The sequence below is a fragment of the Vombatus ursinus genome, unplaced genomic scaffold, assembly GCF_900497805.2.
Source record: "Vombatus ursinus unplaced genomic scaffold, bare-nosed wombat genome assembly UNPS02014826.1, whole genome shotgun sequence".
NCBI classification, from domain to species: Eukaryota; Metazoa; Chordata; class Mammalia; order Diprotodontia; family Vombatidae; genus Vombatus; species Vombatus ursinus.
Genome location: NW_020954604.1, coordinates 8181690 through 8199472, shown reverse-complemented (window position 1 = coordinate 8199472; position 17783 = coordinate 8181690). Strand labels below are relative to the sequence as shown.

The window sequence follows — 17783 nt, the reverse complement described above, 5'->3', positions numbered from 1 at the left end:
GTCTTGTAATTTAACTTCTATCCCCACTACTCTATAAAACTATTTACTGAGATCACAAGTGATCTCCTAATTACCAAACCCAATACCCTTTTGTCTTCCTCCTGGACATCTCTATAGCATTTGACACCTTTGATTACCCACTAAATTATGCTTGTCTAAGACCTTTTTATTTTTCCCACCCATGATATAATCAAGCCATTTTCCACGAGTCTCCCCTCTTCTCTTTATATTTTCTCTCCCAAAATCAGCTTTATTCATTCACTTGGCCACAAACTACAAAAATGACTCCCCAAAGTAAATATATAATCCTGACTAAGAAGATAAAACAGTCAGAACATACATTTCTATCTACTAGATATTCCCAACTCATTAGCCCTCTGGTACTTCAAACTCAATGTGTCATAAAGTACTCATCTTATCTTTCCCACCAAAAACAAAACAAAACAAAACAAAACAAAATTCTCATCATTCTCCTAACTTCTATATGTCTGTTAATAACACTACCATTCTCCCAGTTGCCTATGTTAGAAATGCTGGTGTCACTTTTGACTGTCTCTTTCTCCCACCCTCCATGCTTTGTCATTTGCCAAGTCCAATTGCTTCTACTTCCATAACATCCTTCTCTCATCCCACTGCCATCACCCCACAAAAAGGCCCTTATTATCTCTCATCTGAATATTAGCCTCTTAAGGGGTCACAAACCCTCCAGTAAAACCCCACTTCAGTCATCTTTTACAACATTGCCTGATTAATCTTCCTGATGCATAGAATTGACTTTGTCACTCCATAAATAAAAGCATTTCAATAGGTCCCTATTCCTAATGCCAATGAAATAAAGTTCAGAATTCTTATTCCGGCACTGAAAGCCCTCCACAATCTAACACCAGCATGCTTCTTCAGCTTTTCTTAATACTACTCTCATTCACATACTTCTCACTTTAGCCAAATGGGTGGTCCACTGTTCTATAATTTTCATTTTACTATTTTAGTTTATAAGACATCAAAAAATATTGCAGTCAAGAGGAATTGCAGAGATCATCTATCAAACCTCCTCAATTTACAGATGTAGAAACTGAGGCACAGAGGTACTTTCCCAAAATCACATAGCAAGTAGGTGGCAGAGTTAGGACTAAAATATAGGTCTTCCGACTCCAAGATCTATCCTCTAGACTAGGGCACCCTTCACGAAAGATGTAGCAACTGAGCTGGGTCTTAAAAGATCTGAAGAAGGGTAGAGATAAAGGCAAAAAATGGGCATTGCAGGCATTCACATCACCAGCAATACCTAGAATGCCCACTTTCCCCATGCACTTGATTAACTCAATCGGAAATCTTTTCTTCTTCAAGATCTGAATTTTATACCTCATAAAGAACTTGTGTTTTATGTTACAGTTAACTACATACATATCTTCTATATACTATTTGAGGCCAGGTAATTTATTTTATTTAGCTTTCTATCTCCCTCATCACCTAACACAGAGTTTTTACACACAGCATATACTTTATCTGCCTACTGAATAATGCATTCTCAATATTCATCATTATATTTACATTAGTAATGTAAGAGGTAGTATGTCACAGCAGAAGGAAGGCTGGCCTTGGGATAGGGAAGTACTGAATCTGAACTGAGCCTCAGACTCTAAAGAGTCATGTGACCCTGGCCAAGGAACTTAAACTATATCAACTTCATCTGTAAAATGAGTCATAACAGCACTACCTCACAAGACTATTGTGAGGGTCAAACGAGATAATATGTATCCAGTACTTAAAAAACCTTAAAGTTCTATCTAAACATTAGCACAACTGTTACTATTATAAACAATAACTACTAAATGATATTATATAAGTTCTTACCTTTTAAACAAAAAAAACTATTACTCTATAAATTGTATAATATAATCTTAACTAATATTCTTTAGTGGAAAACTGTAAGATATGATTAAGTTCCATTTTTCCTAGTTCTAAAGTATGTGACAATGTGTGCACAGCTACAGGACTAGATATGAAGTATAGTGAAATGTTTTCAACCAAAAACACTTTCTCAATGTAAAACTGTTTCAAAAGCTGCAAGTATTTTAATCAGAGATGCCATTATAAAAACAAAGTGACAATATCAGTGGAGACTGAATTTCTGAAATAGGCTTAAGATATATTTATGTGCAACTATAAAATTGTGAATCTTTGCAAAATTTTGTGAAAAAAAATATATATCTGTATTTTGCTCAAAGGAAGAAGTCTTATTCTCTCAAAATATTTTAGTTGTATGCCCTATCTTCATTGTTATTAAAAACCTATCTTCATTGTTATTAAAAGAGACACTGAAAGACTTTTTAAACATTAAGCTCTTTTTCAACAATATAGTCTACATTTCCTGTGACAAATTCTTACAATTTGACAATGAATAACATTTTTGCATGAATATCAATATACTACAATTTCTTAACAGATGTACTGTACTTAATACATAAGTGAAGTAATATCTAGAGTAAAACACTTTTCCCCACTAAGTTACATTAAAATAACTGAGGTACTGTATGTCCATTTCTAAACGTTGGTAACACCAGGCTGACAACTGCCATCAAACCTCTAAATTTCATTAGGCTATCGTAATGAAGGTTCCCCTGAAGAACACATAAGTTAGTTATACTAGTTAAAGGAACTTTGCTGAGAGATCCATTTCACAGCTAAGTAATCTGAACTGAAGGGGGAAGAGGGAGAATCTACTTAGCTAAATTCACTGTCTAGGTGACCCTCTATAAGTTCTATACTTACATGATTTAAAGGTCTGTTGTCTTTTTCTCCTCTTCCCTACTCCCCAGCCACTCCTTATCTAATTTAAAAGTTCCCCAAGTCCTTCTTAGGTAATGACTTTACTATAGCGTGTTTTATACTATAAATTTTAAAGATGTAAAGTCTCCCAACCTCTGGGGGGATCATTTATAGAATCAAATACCAGCAAAACAAAAAGAATCACAAACTACTTTAAAAGCTTGTATTTTCCTATACTAAATAATCATATAATAGGGTTCAGCTAAATATGAATTGTAACTGAATCTTCTAAATTCTATTAAGAATCGAGAGAAAAACCTGTCATTTTCTGACCAGAGTTTAGCCTTGACATGTCTCCATTATTTCAAATTATAATTCTCCTATTACTATCCCCCAAAATTATTTTTATCAACATGTCGATAAAATTTTAAGTAATCCTTATCCCATCCAATTAAGATACTCATTTTAAAAGTTAATTTCAGATTATATGCTTTTAATACATATAGAAACTCTTAGCAGTAGTCACTGTACTCACTGGGATATCAGCCCATTTCTTTCACATACACAACCAATGATAATTATGCTCAGAAAATTATCTAGGTTTCTTGATTATGAAGAAATCTGCAAAAATATACGTGTGGAATTTAGAAAGGAAAAAAAAATTTTTTTTAAATTGCCCTTCAGTACAAGCAACAAATTCTCTATATAAAAACCAAGAACCAGACACCTGAATATTTTACAAAAACAAAGTACTAACGGAAACCTCCTTTTTTTTTACATAAAGCTTTTATAGATTAGTTTTCCCTAGGACAATGGAAAAAGTACTGGATTCTGAAAAGTAAAACTTAGGTTGGAAGCCAAGCTCTGCCACTTACACTCTGTGTGACCTCAGGCAAGCACTTCACCTTTCTGGACCTCAAGACTTTCATCTGTAAAATGAAGGGGTTTAGACTAACCTCTGAAGTCTCCTCTAGCTCTACAGCTATGATCCATTTCTAAAATCACGGGACACTTAAAAGGAAATAATGCACAGAATCTCAGAATCACAAAGCTCATCAGTGTTGAGACGGACTTTGGAAGCCATAGAGTCTTATACATCTAAAGCATCCCTGACAAGTGAACCTCCAGCCCCTACTTATAGACTTCCAGTGTCCAGTGATAGGGAACCCTCTACCTTCTGCCCAATCTACTTCTGAATAGTTGTAATTATTAGAAAGTTTGTCCTTCACTTGAACTGAAATCTGCCTTTCTACAACTTCCACTGCAAATCAACCCTCTGAAACTAAGCACAACACAGTACCACTTCTACATGTACTTCAGACACCTAAAGGTGGCAATCATATCCCCCTCTCACTCCCCTTCCCAAGTCTTTTCTTCTTCAAGCTAAACATTTCATGGTCATTCAATCTATCCTCCCATGGCAATGATCAGTTTCCACCTACCTCTTCTAGGTATACTCTGATATATCAAAGTTCTGCCTAAGCCCAGAACTAAACATGACCACTAAATACATAAATGTCTAATACCTTAAAAAAAAACATTATTCAAAGCAAACACATCTTATCCAGCTACTATATTTCCATTTTTACTCTTACTTTCTAAATATTTCACTTATTCTAATGATCTCTATCCATAAGCACTACAAAAATATAGCAATTAGAATAAACAGCATGAGGATTTCAGCTCACTCGTCCAGCAATCTAATATTCTAAAGTCTCAAATTCATTACCTAATTTCAAAGGACTTCACATTCCCTAAAACATTTACAGTTACTTTAAGACCTCAGAGTTTCTATACAGTAGAGGGGCATAAGAAGATACACATGAATGTGTCAGGCAGCAGTATTGTGTCCACAGGTACAAAACAGCGTAGAAATCCTTTATTTCTAGATTTTCTTCCCTAAAGTTTTTTTAAATGTAACCACCACAGAGGGAAGTTCTTATCCCTTCCACTCCCAACTTTGTGACGATGTAAGAAATTTGATGCTGCAAAATCCACAACAAAATACATGATAATACCAAAAAGAAAAACAGAACTAAAACCATTTAGAATGATTCTGATTCATAGAGCAGTTGTTTAAAAATATCTCCAGTCATTAAAAACTTAGAATTAAAATTTTCTGGAGTACTAAGTTTTAATCCATTTAATCTTTACCATCTGCTAGTTCTCCAGCAACCAAATGAAAGGCACTTCAAATACAGAACCTATACATTCTCCTCCTTTAGGTTCCCCTAAGATTTATCAAATTCTTTCACATTTTTCAAACGTAACTAAATACAACTGTGGGAAATATATGTATAAGAAAATGTGTGTGTGTGTGTGTGTGTGTGTGTTTCCAGACTTTATCCATGTGGAAAACTTTCAGTGAGGAACTTCTTCTCCATCGTATAAAGTCTCAGAGTGTTGCTTGTGTCACTGAAAAGCTAAGCAATTTGCCCAGGATCACACAGACAGTATATCAGAGGTGTAACTTGAACCCAGGTCTTGCTGACTCTGAGGCCAGCTCACTACTACCTCAAATTACTTCTTTTGTATGTATCTTTAAAGTTAGATATCCATATCTACAGTAAAAACAGCCCTTCACCACAATGTCTATACTCTTCAGCAGCTCATTTTATCCACATTGTTCCACAGAGTAGAATTTACTTCTACATCACATAATCCTAGAATACAAAACAGGATCACATAGGCCAACTGGTTCAGTGCCCTGACCTTGCTCCAGTAACTGAAAGCAGTCCCAAATGCTGTTCATCAGTAAAAGGAAATAATATAAAATAAAACTTATTGGTTACTTCTGTTTTTCTAGGTAAAAAACACAATTAAGCTCTAAATTGTATTTTTAAAAGGTATGCTATTTTTTAAAAGGCCTATCTTAAGACTTCATAAGCCTTAAATGGAGCCTGAATTAAACAAATGATCTAGAATTTTTATATATTAGTACTATGAATCAGAACTGTAATAATGTTACAAGAGAAATGTTAGAAATGCAATTAAGCTATAACTGTAAAAACTCTTCAAGGATACTTTTCATTAAGGGAGGAAGGGTAGGAGAAGGAAAGGGAATAAACACTTATATAGTGCCCCAGAACAGTACTAAGAGTTTTACAAATATTATCTCATTTGATCCTTATAACAATCCTGCAAGGTAACTGCTTTACTTTCCTATTTAACAGTTGAAGAAACTAAGGGGAAAAGAGGTAAGGTGACTTAACCAGGGTAACACAGCTAGTAAGTGCCTGAGGCTACATTTGAATTCAGACCTTCCCAACTCTAGGGCCTAGCATTGTATCCACTACACCACCTAGCTGCTTCATTAAGCACCAAGACTACTCAAATACAACCACAACAATGTATATATCATTATAATACCATGTCCAGATACAGTTAACTAGAAAATTCTGAACAACAAATCCTAAATTTACTTTATATTTAATTAATAATCATCACTACATGAACTCTATAATTAAACTACCAATTCAATTCACAATGTCTAGCCTTTGAGGGAAGACATTTCATTTTCAGGAAGAAATATCTCCTTTGAGTTATCTGACTGACTGACAAATTATAAAAAATTATCCACATCATTTTGTCCTCTTTCCAAAGATCATATGAAATAAAAACTAAGATGTATTGGCAGACAAACATTTAAGGGGAATAAGCTTCCCTGCCACCAAATCAGGAATTACTTGCCTTGGCCAATGTAGGTTGCAATGCAATAGTAATCAAACAAAATAAAGCCTTAGGAAAGGAACCTTCATAATTATGCAGCTTCTCAAAGGTGGATTAGAGGCTTCTTAACCAAAAATCTAAGCTGTGATATTTAGTAATATTATCACAATTAAAAATTTTGGATTAATCAAGCTTTTTATGATTCAAATGCCATTAAAAAATAAAAACAAATATTTCTCTGATTATCTTTTGTAATAAACTTAAATGGTTTCAATTTCAACCATTTCAAAATATTTAATTTTCTCATAAATGCAGAATTTATAACATACATCTATTTGTTGAAAAATTAAAGCAAAGTCTTTTAAATGTTGAAACCACGTATAAGTCATAGTTTGTCAACATTAATCACTTATATTAACTTTTTCAAAGTAGAACCAAGTGTTCATTATAATCACATAAAGGAATATAAGCAGTTAATATAAGTTAAATAAAAGCAGCTTTACCCTACTAGAAATTTATTTTAAATGTAATAATAAAGACTATTCAACATGGTTTTCTTTCTTAATCATTTCCAAACTTACTTTTCAATACTTTATTTTTGTTAGATCTATGTCCTTCTCAAGAACACTTTTTAAATAGTTTCAAGTCTATATGGATACAATACTTACATCATACTTTGCAGTTCAAGAGCAAAACTCATAGATTTCCCTGTGGCTCTTCCACTACTTGAGGTAGCAATAGCTGACATCGGGCTAGGTGTAGTATTATTCATCTGTATAAACAAAAAGAAATAAAAAAAGCTTGCAAAAAATGTTTGAATTACAAATGAAAGCATATGAGGAACAGCAGCAGTTATAAAACATTTAATAAAATATAAATTGTTTTAAATATCCTACAAAAATCCTCTTTCTTGCTCATCAACACAAGAAAACTAGTATGTCCTATTTTATATAACAAATGATTAGAACTACACATCAGTTATTCAAGAAAGTAAGTATCCCTTAAGGATTTGATACAAAATTCATTTCGGTAAGGAATGCAACTCTGTAAGACTAAGTTGTAGAACAGTTGCTTGCTACCAGTATTGGTAAAGAAAGCTTATTATCACATCAGATGCCAAATCTTGTTGCTTCTGCCTTTACAACATCTCTTCTTTATACTTTATCTACTCACACATCCACAACTCTAGTTAAAGATCCATCACCTCCCACCTGGAATTTTGTAATAACCTTTTAATTAGTCTCTCTGCATCAAATCTTTTCCATTCCAATCCATCCTCCACTCAGCTGACAAAATGCTTTTCATAATGTCTAGAAATGACCATGCCACTGCCCCCTTACTCTGATTCTGCTGGCTCCCTATTTCCTGCAGGATCAAATATAGTCCTTTGGCATTTAAAGCTCTTTGAAATCTAACTCTGAAAAAAAAAAAGAAATAAATCTAACTCTGGTCCCTCATCCAAATTCGTCTACTTGCTGTTCCTCACACAACTACTCCATCTCCCCGCTCTGTGATTCTGAATTAGCCTGAAGAATTCTCCATCCTTACCTATCTGCCTCTTAGAATCCCCAGTTTCCCTTAAGATTCACTTTCTTCAGGAGGCCTTGACTTGTTTTCTTCTTCCCTCACCTCCACCAAGATGCTAGAGTGTTAAAGCCTTAAGGCAGGAGTTCTTAACCTAGGATCCATTAACTTGTTTTGATTGTTTGAGTTTTTTAAAATATTTTCAGAACCATATTTGCATTTTAAAACATTATTCTAAGAATAATAGTATTTATGTGATGCTTTAAGGTTTATAAAGCACTTCACAAATATTATCTCACTTTATCCTCACAACAACCCAACCAACAAGAGGTATATGCTATTATCTCCATTTAACAGAGGAAGAAACTGAGGCACAGAGAAATTAAGTGACTTGCCCAGAGTTACACAGCTAGTAAGTATCTAAGGTCTGATAAGAACAAATATACAAAATAAATACTGGGTAATCATTTGGGTATATCAATTATGGAGAGTTTTGAAAGAAACTAGGGATTCTAACAGGTAGAGTTCAGGTGAGAATGTATTCTAGGCATAGGAGACAGTGCAATAACATGGGAGCATGGAGGTGGGAGATGGTACATTATGTGTGGAAAACAGCCAAAAAAAAAAAAAAGGCCAGTTTGGCCAGAGTATAAAGTGCAGGAAGGGTAAGAAGACAGGCTGGGGCCAGGTTGTAAAGCAGCTTTAAAAGTTAAACAGGAAGCTTATATTTGATCCTAAAAGCAATGGGGAACCATTGGAGTTTATTGGGTAAGGAAGTGAAAAGGTTATTATCTCCACTATAGGAAAATCATTTGATAGCTGTGTGGCAGATGGATTGGAGAGGGCAAAGACTTGAATTAGAGAGATTAATCAAGAGGTTATTGCAACAGTCAAAGCAAGAGGTAATGAAATAGTGAGCATGTGAGCAGTGAAAAAGGGAGGGATGTAAGAGATATTGTGGAGGCAGAAATGATACAATTTAGAAATGTACTAGATATGTGGGGGTGAGAGTGAGATGTCTAGGATAATTCTAATACTGCGTACCTAAGCGAATGGAAAAATCCACATGTCCTACACAGAATTAAGTTCAAAAGTTGGAAGGAGGGGATTGAGAGAAAGATGAGTTTTCTGATACATTGAGTTCAAATGTTTAAGAGACATCTAGTTTGGAATATCCATTTGACAGCTAGCTGATGATGAGCAACTGAAGCTCAGGATAGAGAGTAAGGCTGGACATAAAGATTAAAGAATCATCTACAAAGAGATTATTATTATTATTAAACCCATGGCAGCTTATAAGGTCACTAAATGTGTGTATGTTTTTAAGGTACAAGAAGACTGGGGGGGGGGCGGGAGGAGAGAAGGAGAAGAGAGAGGAGGAAGCTTTATTAAGAATTCTAAATGCCAAGCAGAAGGCTAGTTTATTGAGTGTGGAAATCACATGATCAGACCTGTGCTCTAGGAAAATCATTTTGGTGGCTAAATAGTGGATGGACTGTAGTGAGGAGAGACTTGTGGAAGGCAGACTAACCACTAGCTTCCTGCAATAGTTCAAGTATGAGGTGATGAGGGCCTATACCAAAATGGAGGCAGTATCAGACAGAATGGGGACTATTTGAGAGATGTTGTAAATTTGAAATTGACAGACTTTGGCCTCAGATTGGATATGGGGAAAGGAGCATCTAAGTTTTGAGCCTGGAGAACTGGGAGGTGCCCTCAACAGTAATAGGGAAGTTTGGAAGAGGAAGGAGGTTTTAGGGGGAAAAATAATGAATTCCATTTGGGACACACTGAATTCAAGATGTCTACTAGACATCCAGTTCAAATTGTCTGAAAGGCACTTGGAGATATGAAAATGGAGATCAGCCCAGAGGATAAGACTAGATAGCTAAATTTTAGAATCATTAGGATAGAATCCATGGGAGCTGAAGAGATCACAAAGTAGTTCAGAGGGAGAAGAGGGCCCAGGACAGAACCCTGTGGGACACTCAGGGTTAGTGAGCATGACCTGGATAAGGATCCAGAAAAGGAAAGAGAAGTCTCATAGACCAAAAGAAAATGGTGTCCTAAAAACCTAGAGAGAAGAGAGTATCAAAGAAAAAAAGATGACTGACAGTGTCAAAGACTGCAGAGCAGTCAAGAAGAATAAGGACTGAGAAAGGGACATTAAATTTGGCAACTAGGAGATCATTGGTAACTTTTGGTGAGAGTAGTTTCAGTGGAATGATAATGTCTGAAGTTGGATTGCAGGAGGTTAAAAAGAGAGTGCGAGGACAAGTGGAAGTACCTGTTTTAGTTGGGCATTGAGCCACAATGGGCTGAAGAGATATAGTATGATAGTTAACAAGGAAGGATGGAAGTGAGGGTTTTTTGAGGATGGAGGTGACATTGGCCTGTTTCTAAGCAGTTGGGAATGGAGAGATTGAAGATAATGGAGAGACCAGGACAACAGAGGGAGCAATGTGTTGGAGAAGACAGGATGGAACAGGATCACTTGTGCATGTAGAACAGTTTGCCATAGCAAGGAAGAGAGCCACCTCTTCATGTGAGAAAGGGGTTAAGGAAGAGATAGCAGCAGAGGGCATCTGAGTGATGGGAGATGAAGAAGAGGAGAGAAAAGATCACTATCAGCAAACAGCCTCAATTTTTTTCAGTAAAATATGAGCAAGGAGCTCAGCTGAGATTGGGAGAAGGGGAGCCATGGGAGGCTTGAGGAGGGATGAAAAGGCAAGCAACTGACTGGCTCAGACTGGTGCAACCTCTATATGTCCCATATTGCTCCCTCCCATTTTTTTATTTGAGGGCATGGTTTGTGCTACTCCATCTATAAATACAATGCTAGTAATGGCTCTGGCATCTATCTCTCCTTACTTTACCATCAAATTTTTCCCAAGAACAGCCCATTCTATTTCTCCCACCATCTCACCATCCACTTACTCTTTAACCCCTTGTACTCTCGCTACCATCCCTACTATTCTACCGAAACTTCTTCCTGAAAGATTAGCCACCTCTATACTATCAAATCCAATTCTCTAATCGCAGTCCTTTTACTGATCTCCCTCCAGCATTCCATATGTGCTCCCCACTTCACACAACCTCCTAATCAAAATGTTTTCCTCCTTTGGCTTCCAAAGCACAGCACTCTTCTGGTTTCTTAGTCTAGTGCATCTCCTCCTTTGAATCTTCTTTTTCATACCCCAATCCCAAGCAGACTTCATCATTGATCTGACCTCGAGATTTCTTGCCACCCACACTCTCTCCCTTAGGAATTTCATCTATGGCTTCAGCTATTTTGCTCTTGATCCCTGAACTCTCCATTTCCATCAGTTTGTTGGATATCTCATGTGGATGTTCCACTGGCACCTAATATTAAGCCCAATGTGTGACTTTCCCAAAGAACTTCCCTGCTCCTAATTCTTATTTTCATTCATACCAACATACTCCCTGTAATCTAGGCTCAAAACTCTTTGTATAACAATGAACCTTCCCACTTCTCCAACTTCAAATCCCCAAGTACCATGAATTCTACCTCTACATCTCTGCCATTTGCCCCCCTCTCTATTCTTGTTGCCCATAGGGAGAATAATGTTGTCTTACCACAAACCACTGAAATCATCTCCTACTGCTATCTTTCCTTCCAGTCTCATCCCCCAATCCAATTCAATTCAACTCCCCATTCTCTTTCTAATCTTCAATCTCTCCCTCTTCTTACCTATCTACAAACATGCCCTCTCACAGCTGATGGTCCCCAAGGCTCTGTGTCCTGGGGCTACTTCTCTTTTTGTTCTATCCTGTCTCACTTGGTGATCTCATCAGCTCCCATAGGTTCAGCTATCATCTCTATGCCGATGATTCCAGATCTACTCATACAGCCCTAGTCTCTCTCCTGAGCTCCAATTTCATATCACCTTTTGGACACCTGGATATCGCATCTGCATCTTAAATTCAATATATCCAAAACAAAACTCATTTTCTTTTCCCCAAATCCTTTCCCTCTTCCCAACTTTCCCACTGCTTACTATAGAGGGCACAACCATCCTCCTAATCACACCCAGGCATATGGTTGTCATCTATGACAACCTCCATGTCATTCTCAGCTTCTCACTCACACATCCCACATAGCCAATCTGCTATCAATCTTGTCATTTCTTCACTCACAACATCTATTGCATGCATTCCCTTCTCTCCACTCAGACAGCCATAACCCTAGCTCAGGATCTCATCATTTCTAACCTGGACTATGGTTGGTCTCCCTGCCTCAAGTCTCTCCCCACTCCAATCTAATCCATCTTCCTAAAGTGGAGGTCTGGCCATGTCATACCTTCCCCTTGCTCAATAAACTCCACTGGTTCCCTATTACCTCCAGGATCATATATAAAATCCTCTGCTTGGCATTTAAGGCCAATCACAACCTGACCCCTTCCTACCTTTCCAGCCTTTTTAGACTTTACTCCCCTTCACTCACTCTATAATCCAGCTACACTGGCCTCCTTACTGTTCCTCACACACAACACTGCATCTCTCCACTCTGTGCCTTTTCACTGGTTGTCCCCCATGCCTGGAATGCTTCCCTCCCCATCTCCACCCCCTCAACTTCACCCTTGGCTTCTTCAAGACTCAGCTCAAATTCCACCAGTTGTTTCAGGTCTTTCTGGGTCTTTACACACACCCACACATCCCCCTTTTCTTCACTTTAAGGTTACCTTTCATCTACTCTATATAATCTTGGATGTACATAGTTATTCACATGTTGTCTATCTCATTTTATTGTTAGCTCTTTGAGGGCAGGGACAATGTTTTTGCTTTTTTTTGTATCCCCAGCACTTGATGGGGTCTACTACTGAGTAAGTGCCTAATAAATGCTTACTGATCGACACTTTTGACAAAACCATAACTTTTTGGTGCAAGTGTTTCACATCAGAACCACTGTTGGTGAAAGGAAAGCATCCAGTAATACTTTCTTGAAACTATGGTCATCCTTTCACAAATTATTTAACTTACAAATCAAACAGGTGCTTGGCATTTTCTTGACAAGATGAGCCAATAGCTCATCAAATTCTTTAAAATAATTATTTCCCTGGACTACAATTTTGTTTGATGTTTGAGATAATTAGCTTCTTTGGACATTAACTTCTTTACACATCAAAGTCCTATCACTCAGATGCTTTATTTCCTTTCTTCCAGACATTAAAAAAAATGTCAGTCAAAAGCAGAAGCACTCAAGTCAATTTTCTCTAATAAATACAGTTAACATGGAACTGAAAACCTACTGTAATCGTCTCAATGGGTTAACGTCCTACAGTTGTTATAGCTTTCCAATTGAAATGCAGCTGTTTGCCATATTCTGCAAACTGAATTCAGATGTGCAGATTGGGGCACAGATTATTTCAACATGCAGTACTTTAAACATGAATGCTACTAAGCAGATGATCAGTTCTGATCAACACTACTTAAAACCAGTCATTATGAAAATATTTTCTCTATGTCAAATTTGTAAATTTTCCTCTGAAGAAAATCTGGCATTTATATTTTAATTTAAAAGAACCAAATTTTGAAAGAGGTGGTTTTTATACTAAAGATAGTGCAGTAAAATAATTTTATTTTATTAAATTTAGACTGAGCAGTTGATTTAGCAAACATACCCTGAATATATGATTGCATTTAATTGGCCACTCTATTTTTGGTGATTAATGTAGCCTCGAACAAAGACAAGTAATCATAAAGAAATTTTAAAAACTTAAATATATTAGGACCCTAATTATCATAGTTATAGTCACTTTATACTTCTCTTTAACAGCAGCAAAAAACAGATCAAATCCATCTACCCACCCACTTATTTAGAAATAATGCATACTGAATGTCATTATTTTCTTTTAAGGTGGTGTGAACATAGGAACCACTCCTGAAGTAAATTAATTCTGCAGACCTACATAATGGTTCTACTTTTCTACCGTAATAGAACAGAGGAGTCCCTTCTTAACATAATTTGAACTTTAAATGTGATTTTTAAAAAACTATGCCAAATGTTTGATAATCAAAATATTCTTCTAAAAACTTCAAAAAAGAAAGGAAACCATTGTAAAGCACTTTGTAAATCTCAGTGCTACATGAATGTCAGCTATTATTATTATTACTTTCTAGTTATGTTATATTTTGTGGACAACTAAAAACAATTTGGGCCTTAAATGTACCTGCCCTATTGCAGAAATCATGACAAGCCATCCATATCATTGAATAGTCAAGATGAATACTTTTACAATATCTACTCATGCCCAGAATAATGGTAACAACTTTAGTTTACTAAATTATTGAATATAAACATAAAGGCTTCCATCCCAGTAAAATAGATCTCATTGTAGGAATAAATATATGATACATATAAATTATTACAACTGTATCAGAAAAATCTACTTGTGGATAGTTAATACTTCAATGAAAACTATATAATGCCTGATTTGAACACAGTCTCTAGAATAAGACCTTAGTTTACAAAGAACAAGAATCATTACCATTATAAATAAGTAGATCCAAGATGCTCTTCTGAAGATTTCAAATATAAGAGAAGGGAGCAGTAATATGGATAAACATAATAGTAATCCAAAAATAACTTCTTTGGTTTTAGAATTATGTTGAACACATTCATCCTCCTGTTTTTTTTTCCTTATAAAATATTAAAATTATTTAATCAGTCTAAATATGTCACAGTTCTCCCCTTCCCCAAATCTGGCTTGTCCAAAATTGAGCTTGGTTAGAAGATATAAAAAGTAATAATAAAAAATGAATTAAACATCTATATTTAACTGAAAGAAATTTGAAAAGAAAAACTCTTCCATTAAAAATATTTTTTACATAATAGTTTTGTGTCATTTCTCAATGCATACCTGTATTTGTTTTTCTTCAATACATATGTCATTTTGGGCACATACCTATATTTTAGGGCAGCCTATATCCAGACTAAGAAGGTAGTCTTTATTAATTGACCATATGAGTAGAAGGTGAAGACGGTCAAAAGTTGTGAGACATCCTATGAAATAGGCTCAGAATTTTAAATTCACTGATAAGCCAAAAAGTAGAGATTATGATTAGATTACAGGTAAAATTAATAGTTTTTGAGTTTTCCTTAACTCATAAATCTACTAAGGATCAAATTACAAAATAAATGTGAAAGCACTTTGAAAAAAATAAAGCATTTAAAAACATATCAGCCCCATCATTCATAGACTGTAACTCTCCACAGGTATTAAAATTGGCAGGAATTAAATTTAACTTGTAATTTTAAACAAGTGGATAAAGATTTCAAATGGCCCAAAGGATAAATACCAACTAGCCTAATGGAATTAGTAGAAGCACTGTTTTAATATAATGTCTAAAGATCTTGTACAAAAAGATCTATACCTATGGGTACAGAAAAACCACTGTTTTCACCCATATCCTACACACTCACTTGCACCTTTATTTATATTCCTCATCTTACAATATCCCCATCCTGCCCTTTTTCCATACCTATCTAAACTCTTCACTGTGGTGAAAAACACAACTTTAAGGCTTTTTTTTTCTTTACCCATTTCCCCCTACCAAACCATCTCCCCCTTCCTAATTCATCTATTTCTATCTATGGCAATTAACATTTATGGCAAAATATTACCTATCAATAACCCAGGCTCATCTTTGACTCTTGCTCTCCTTTATCCCTTATATTCAGTCACCAAGTCCTGTTACTTTTTTCCTTTGAAACAAATGTCACTCAACTCTATCTTTTCCTTTTCATTTCCACTGGAAACACCCTACTCTAGTATCTCCCTAGAAAAACAATTTATCTGGTCTCTCCCTGCTCCAACCACCCTTATACAATGATTCCAGATTGATTTTACTAGGGTACCACTTTAATCAAGTCACTCCCTTACTCAAAAATATCCAGTAGTCCAACACTGACTAAAGAATAAGTATCAAACTTGTAAACCTGAGATTCAAGTCTTTCTACAATCTAGCCCCACCTAACTATCAGACCTATTCCACTTGACTCAGGAAAATTTCTTAACTGCACCACAAATTTGCTACACTTTGCCAATTTTTATTCATTCTCTTCCTCACATCTATAATTTTTTCATTCCCTCCATTCTTATTAGGGGCCTGTTATCCTCTTCCATGAAGCCGTCTCTGACTACTCCAGCCCATAATACAATCTCTCTTTACTGAACTCTGACAGTATGGAGTGCACCACTCATTTTTCCTACTTATATTATTTCCAGGAAATACATATTGTCTCTCAATGAGACTGTGTTCTTCCAGTGCTGTGACTGTTTTTAGTCTTCTTTTCTATCTTACCCCAGTCCAAAAGTTTAGCATAATGCTAACCCAAATGTAAACCACTCAAATACCTATTCAACTGAACTGACAGAAGCTTTCTGATAGGTGTTGAAAGTCACACAGGGATGAGAAATTAAAAATATAAGGAGAAAAGTAAAGTATAAGGAAAAACATGGATTATTTTTGAAAAAAATAAGTATAATTAATATCACATTAGGATACACCTCCTATGCCTGTGATGATGATGATAATAGCTGACATTTATATAACACGTGAAGATATACAAAGGGCTTTTACAAATATTATCTCATTTAATCCCCACAGCACTTCACATAGTAGGTACTGCAAATATTATTATCCTCATGCTAAAGATAAGGACACTGAGGCTGAAAAAGCCCATGCTTATACACTGGTGTTTAGAATCAGAATTCAAATCCAGTGCTATCAAGACTCTAAGTATAGTACTCTTTCCAGTACTTTTATACAACACTTAATTCCCAATTATAACCTACATACAACCAATAAGGAAGTTTATAGGATTTAAACTGGAGATAAATCTTAGAGGTTATCTAGTCCAGAGGTATCAATCACACGGTAGGCTCACACAGCCCACAACACTCCTGAGTGCAACCCAAGCCAGATTAAAATGTAATTGGAAAATATTTAGCAAAATAAATAAAAATACAACAAAACATAGATAACATTACATTTTAAAATTAAGTCAACATAGGGCCCTCAGGAATCCTTATATATGGCTTAATGGACACATTTCTATTTCAGTTTGACACCACTGATCTAGTCCAACCCCTTCATTTTATAGGAGAAGAAACTAAGGTCCAGAGAAATGACTTGCCCAAAGTCACATAAAAAGTGAGAGTTGCAATTTGAACCTGGGTTATCTGACTCCAAATTTGGCAATCTTTTCAACTATACCACAAACTATTTCTGAAGTAGGAACTAGTTTCTGGGATGAAAATTATAGGAACCTTAGAAGAAACTGATCATTCTTCTATCTTTGAAAATGTGATGGGGGGGGAAGGAAAGTTGGGCACAGTTAGCTCCCTTAATTTGAGAAAAGCTTATTTCAAATGGTTCAAAGCAAGAATTAGTGTGATCTGATGGTCTAAAATTCTCTAGGTGAAACAGGGATAGGAAGCTCTCAAAAATTATAAATTGAAGCCAAGAACTGAAACAATTCCACTGGGAAAAAAGAGGAGTTGTCAGAAAAGAAGAATCTGGATGCAGAGAATACTGCATTCAGAGTTAGAGGACCTGGGTCCAAATCTAGCTCTGCTTTTTGCAAACCTCATGACCCTGGAAAAAAAACACTTCATTTTCCTGGCCTTTAGTTTCCTCATCTGTGAAATGGGGTAGGGGGCACTGCTCGAAATGATTTCTCAAGTTCCCTCTAGCTCTAAATCTATGATTCTAAGATTTTATAAAGACATATAATGAAAATGGAAGCAAGGGTAGGTAACAAAAAATGAATATAAAAGTATGGCACAGTCTTGTAA

General features: G+C 35.8%; 1 protein-coding gene across 5 annotated transcripts in view; it reads right to left on the bottom strand.

Annotated features, from left to right (window-relative positions):
• Positions 1-17783, bottom strand: part of SUPT3H (SPT3 homolog, SAGA and STAGA complex component) — a 663195-nt gene that overhangs the window by 629834 nt on the left and 15578 nt on the right. For all 5 annotated transcript variants that reach the window (XM_027838343.1, XM_027838344.1, XM_027838342.1 and 2 more), the window contains one exon: positions 7107-7210. In XM_027838343.1, coding sequence (XP_027694144.1) covers positions 7107-7210 — 104 coding nt within the window. The remainder of the gene's footprint in view (positions 1-7106; positions 7211-17783) is intronic.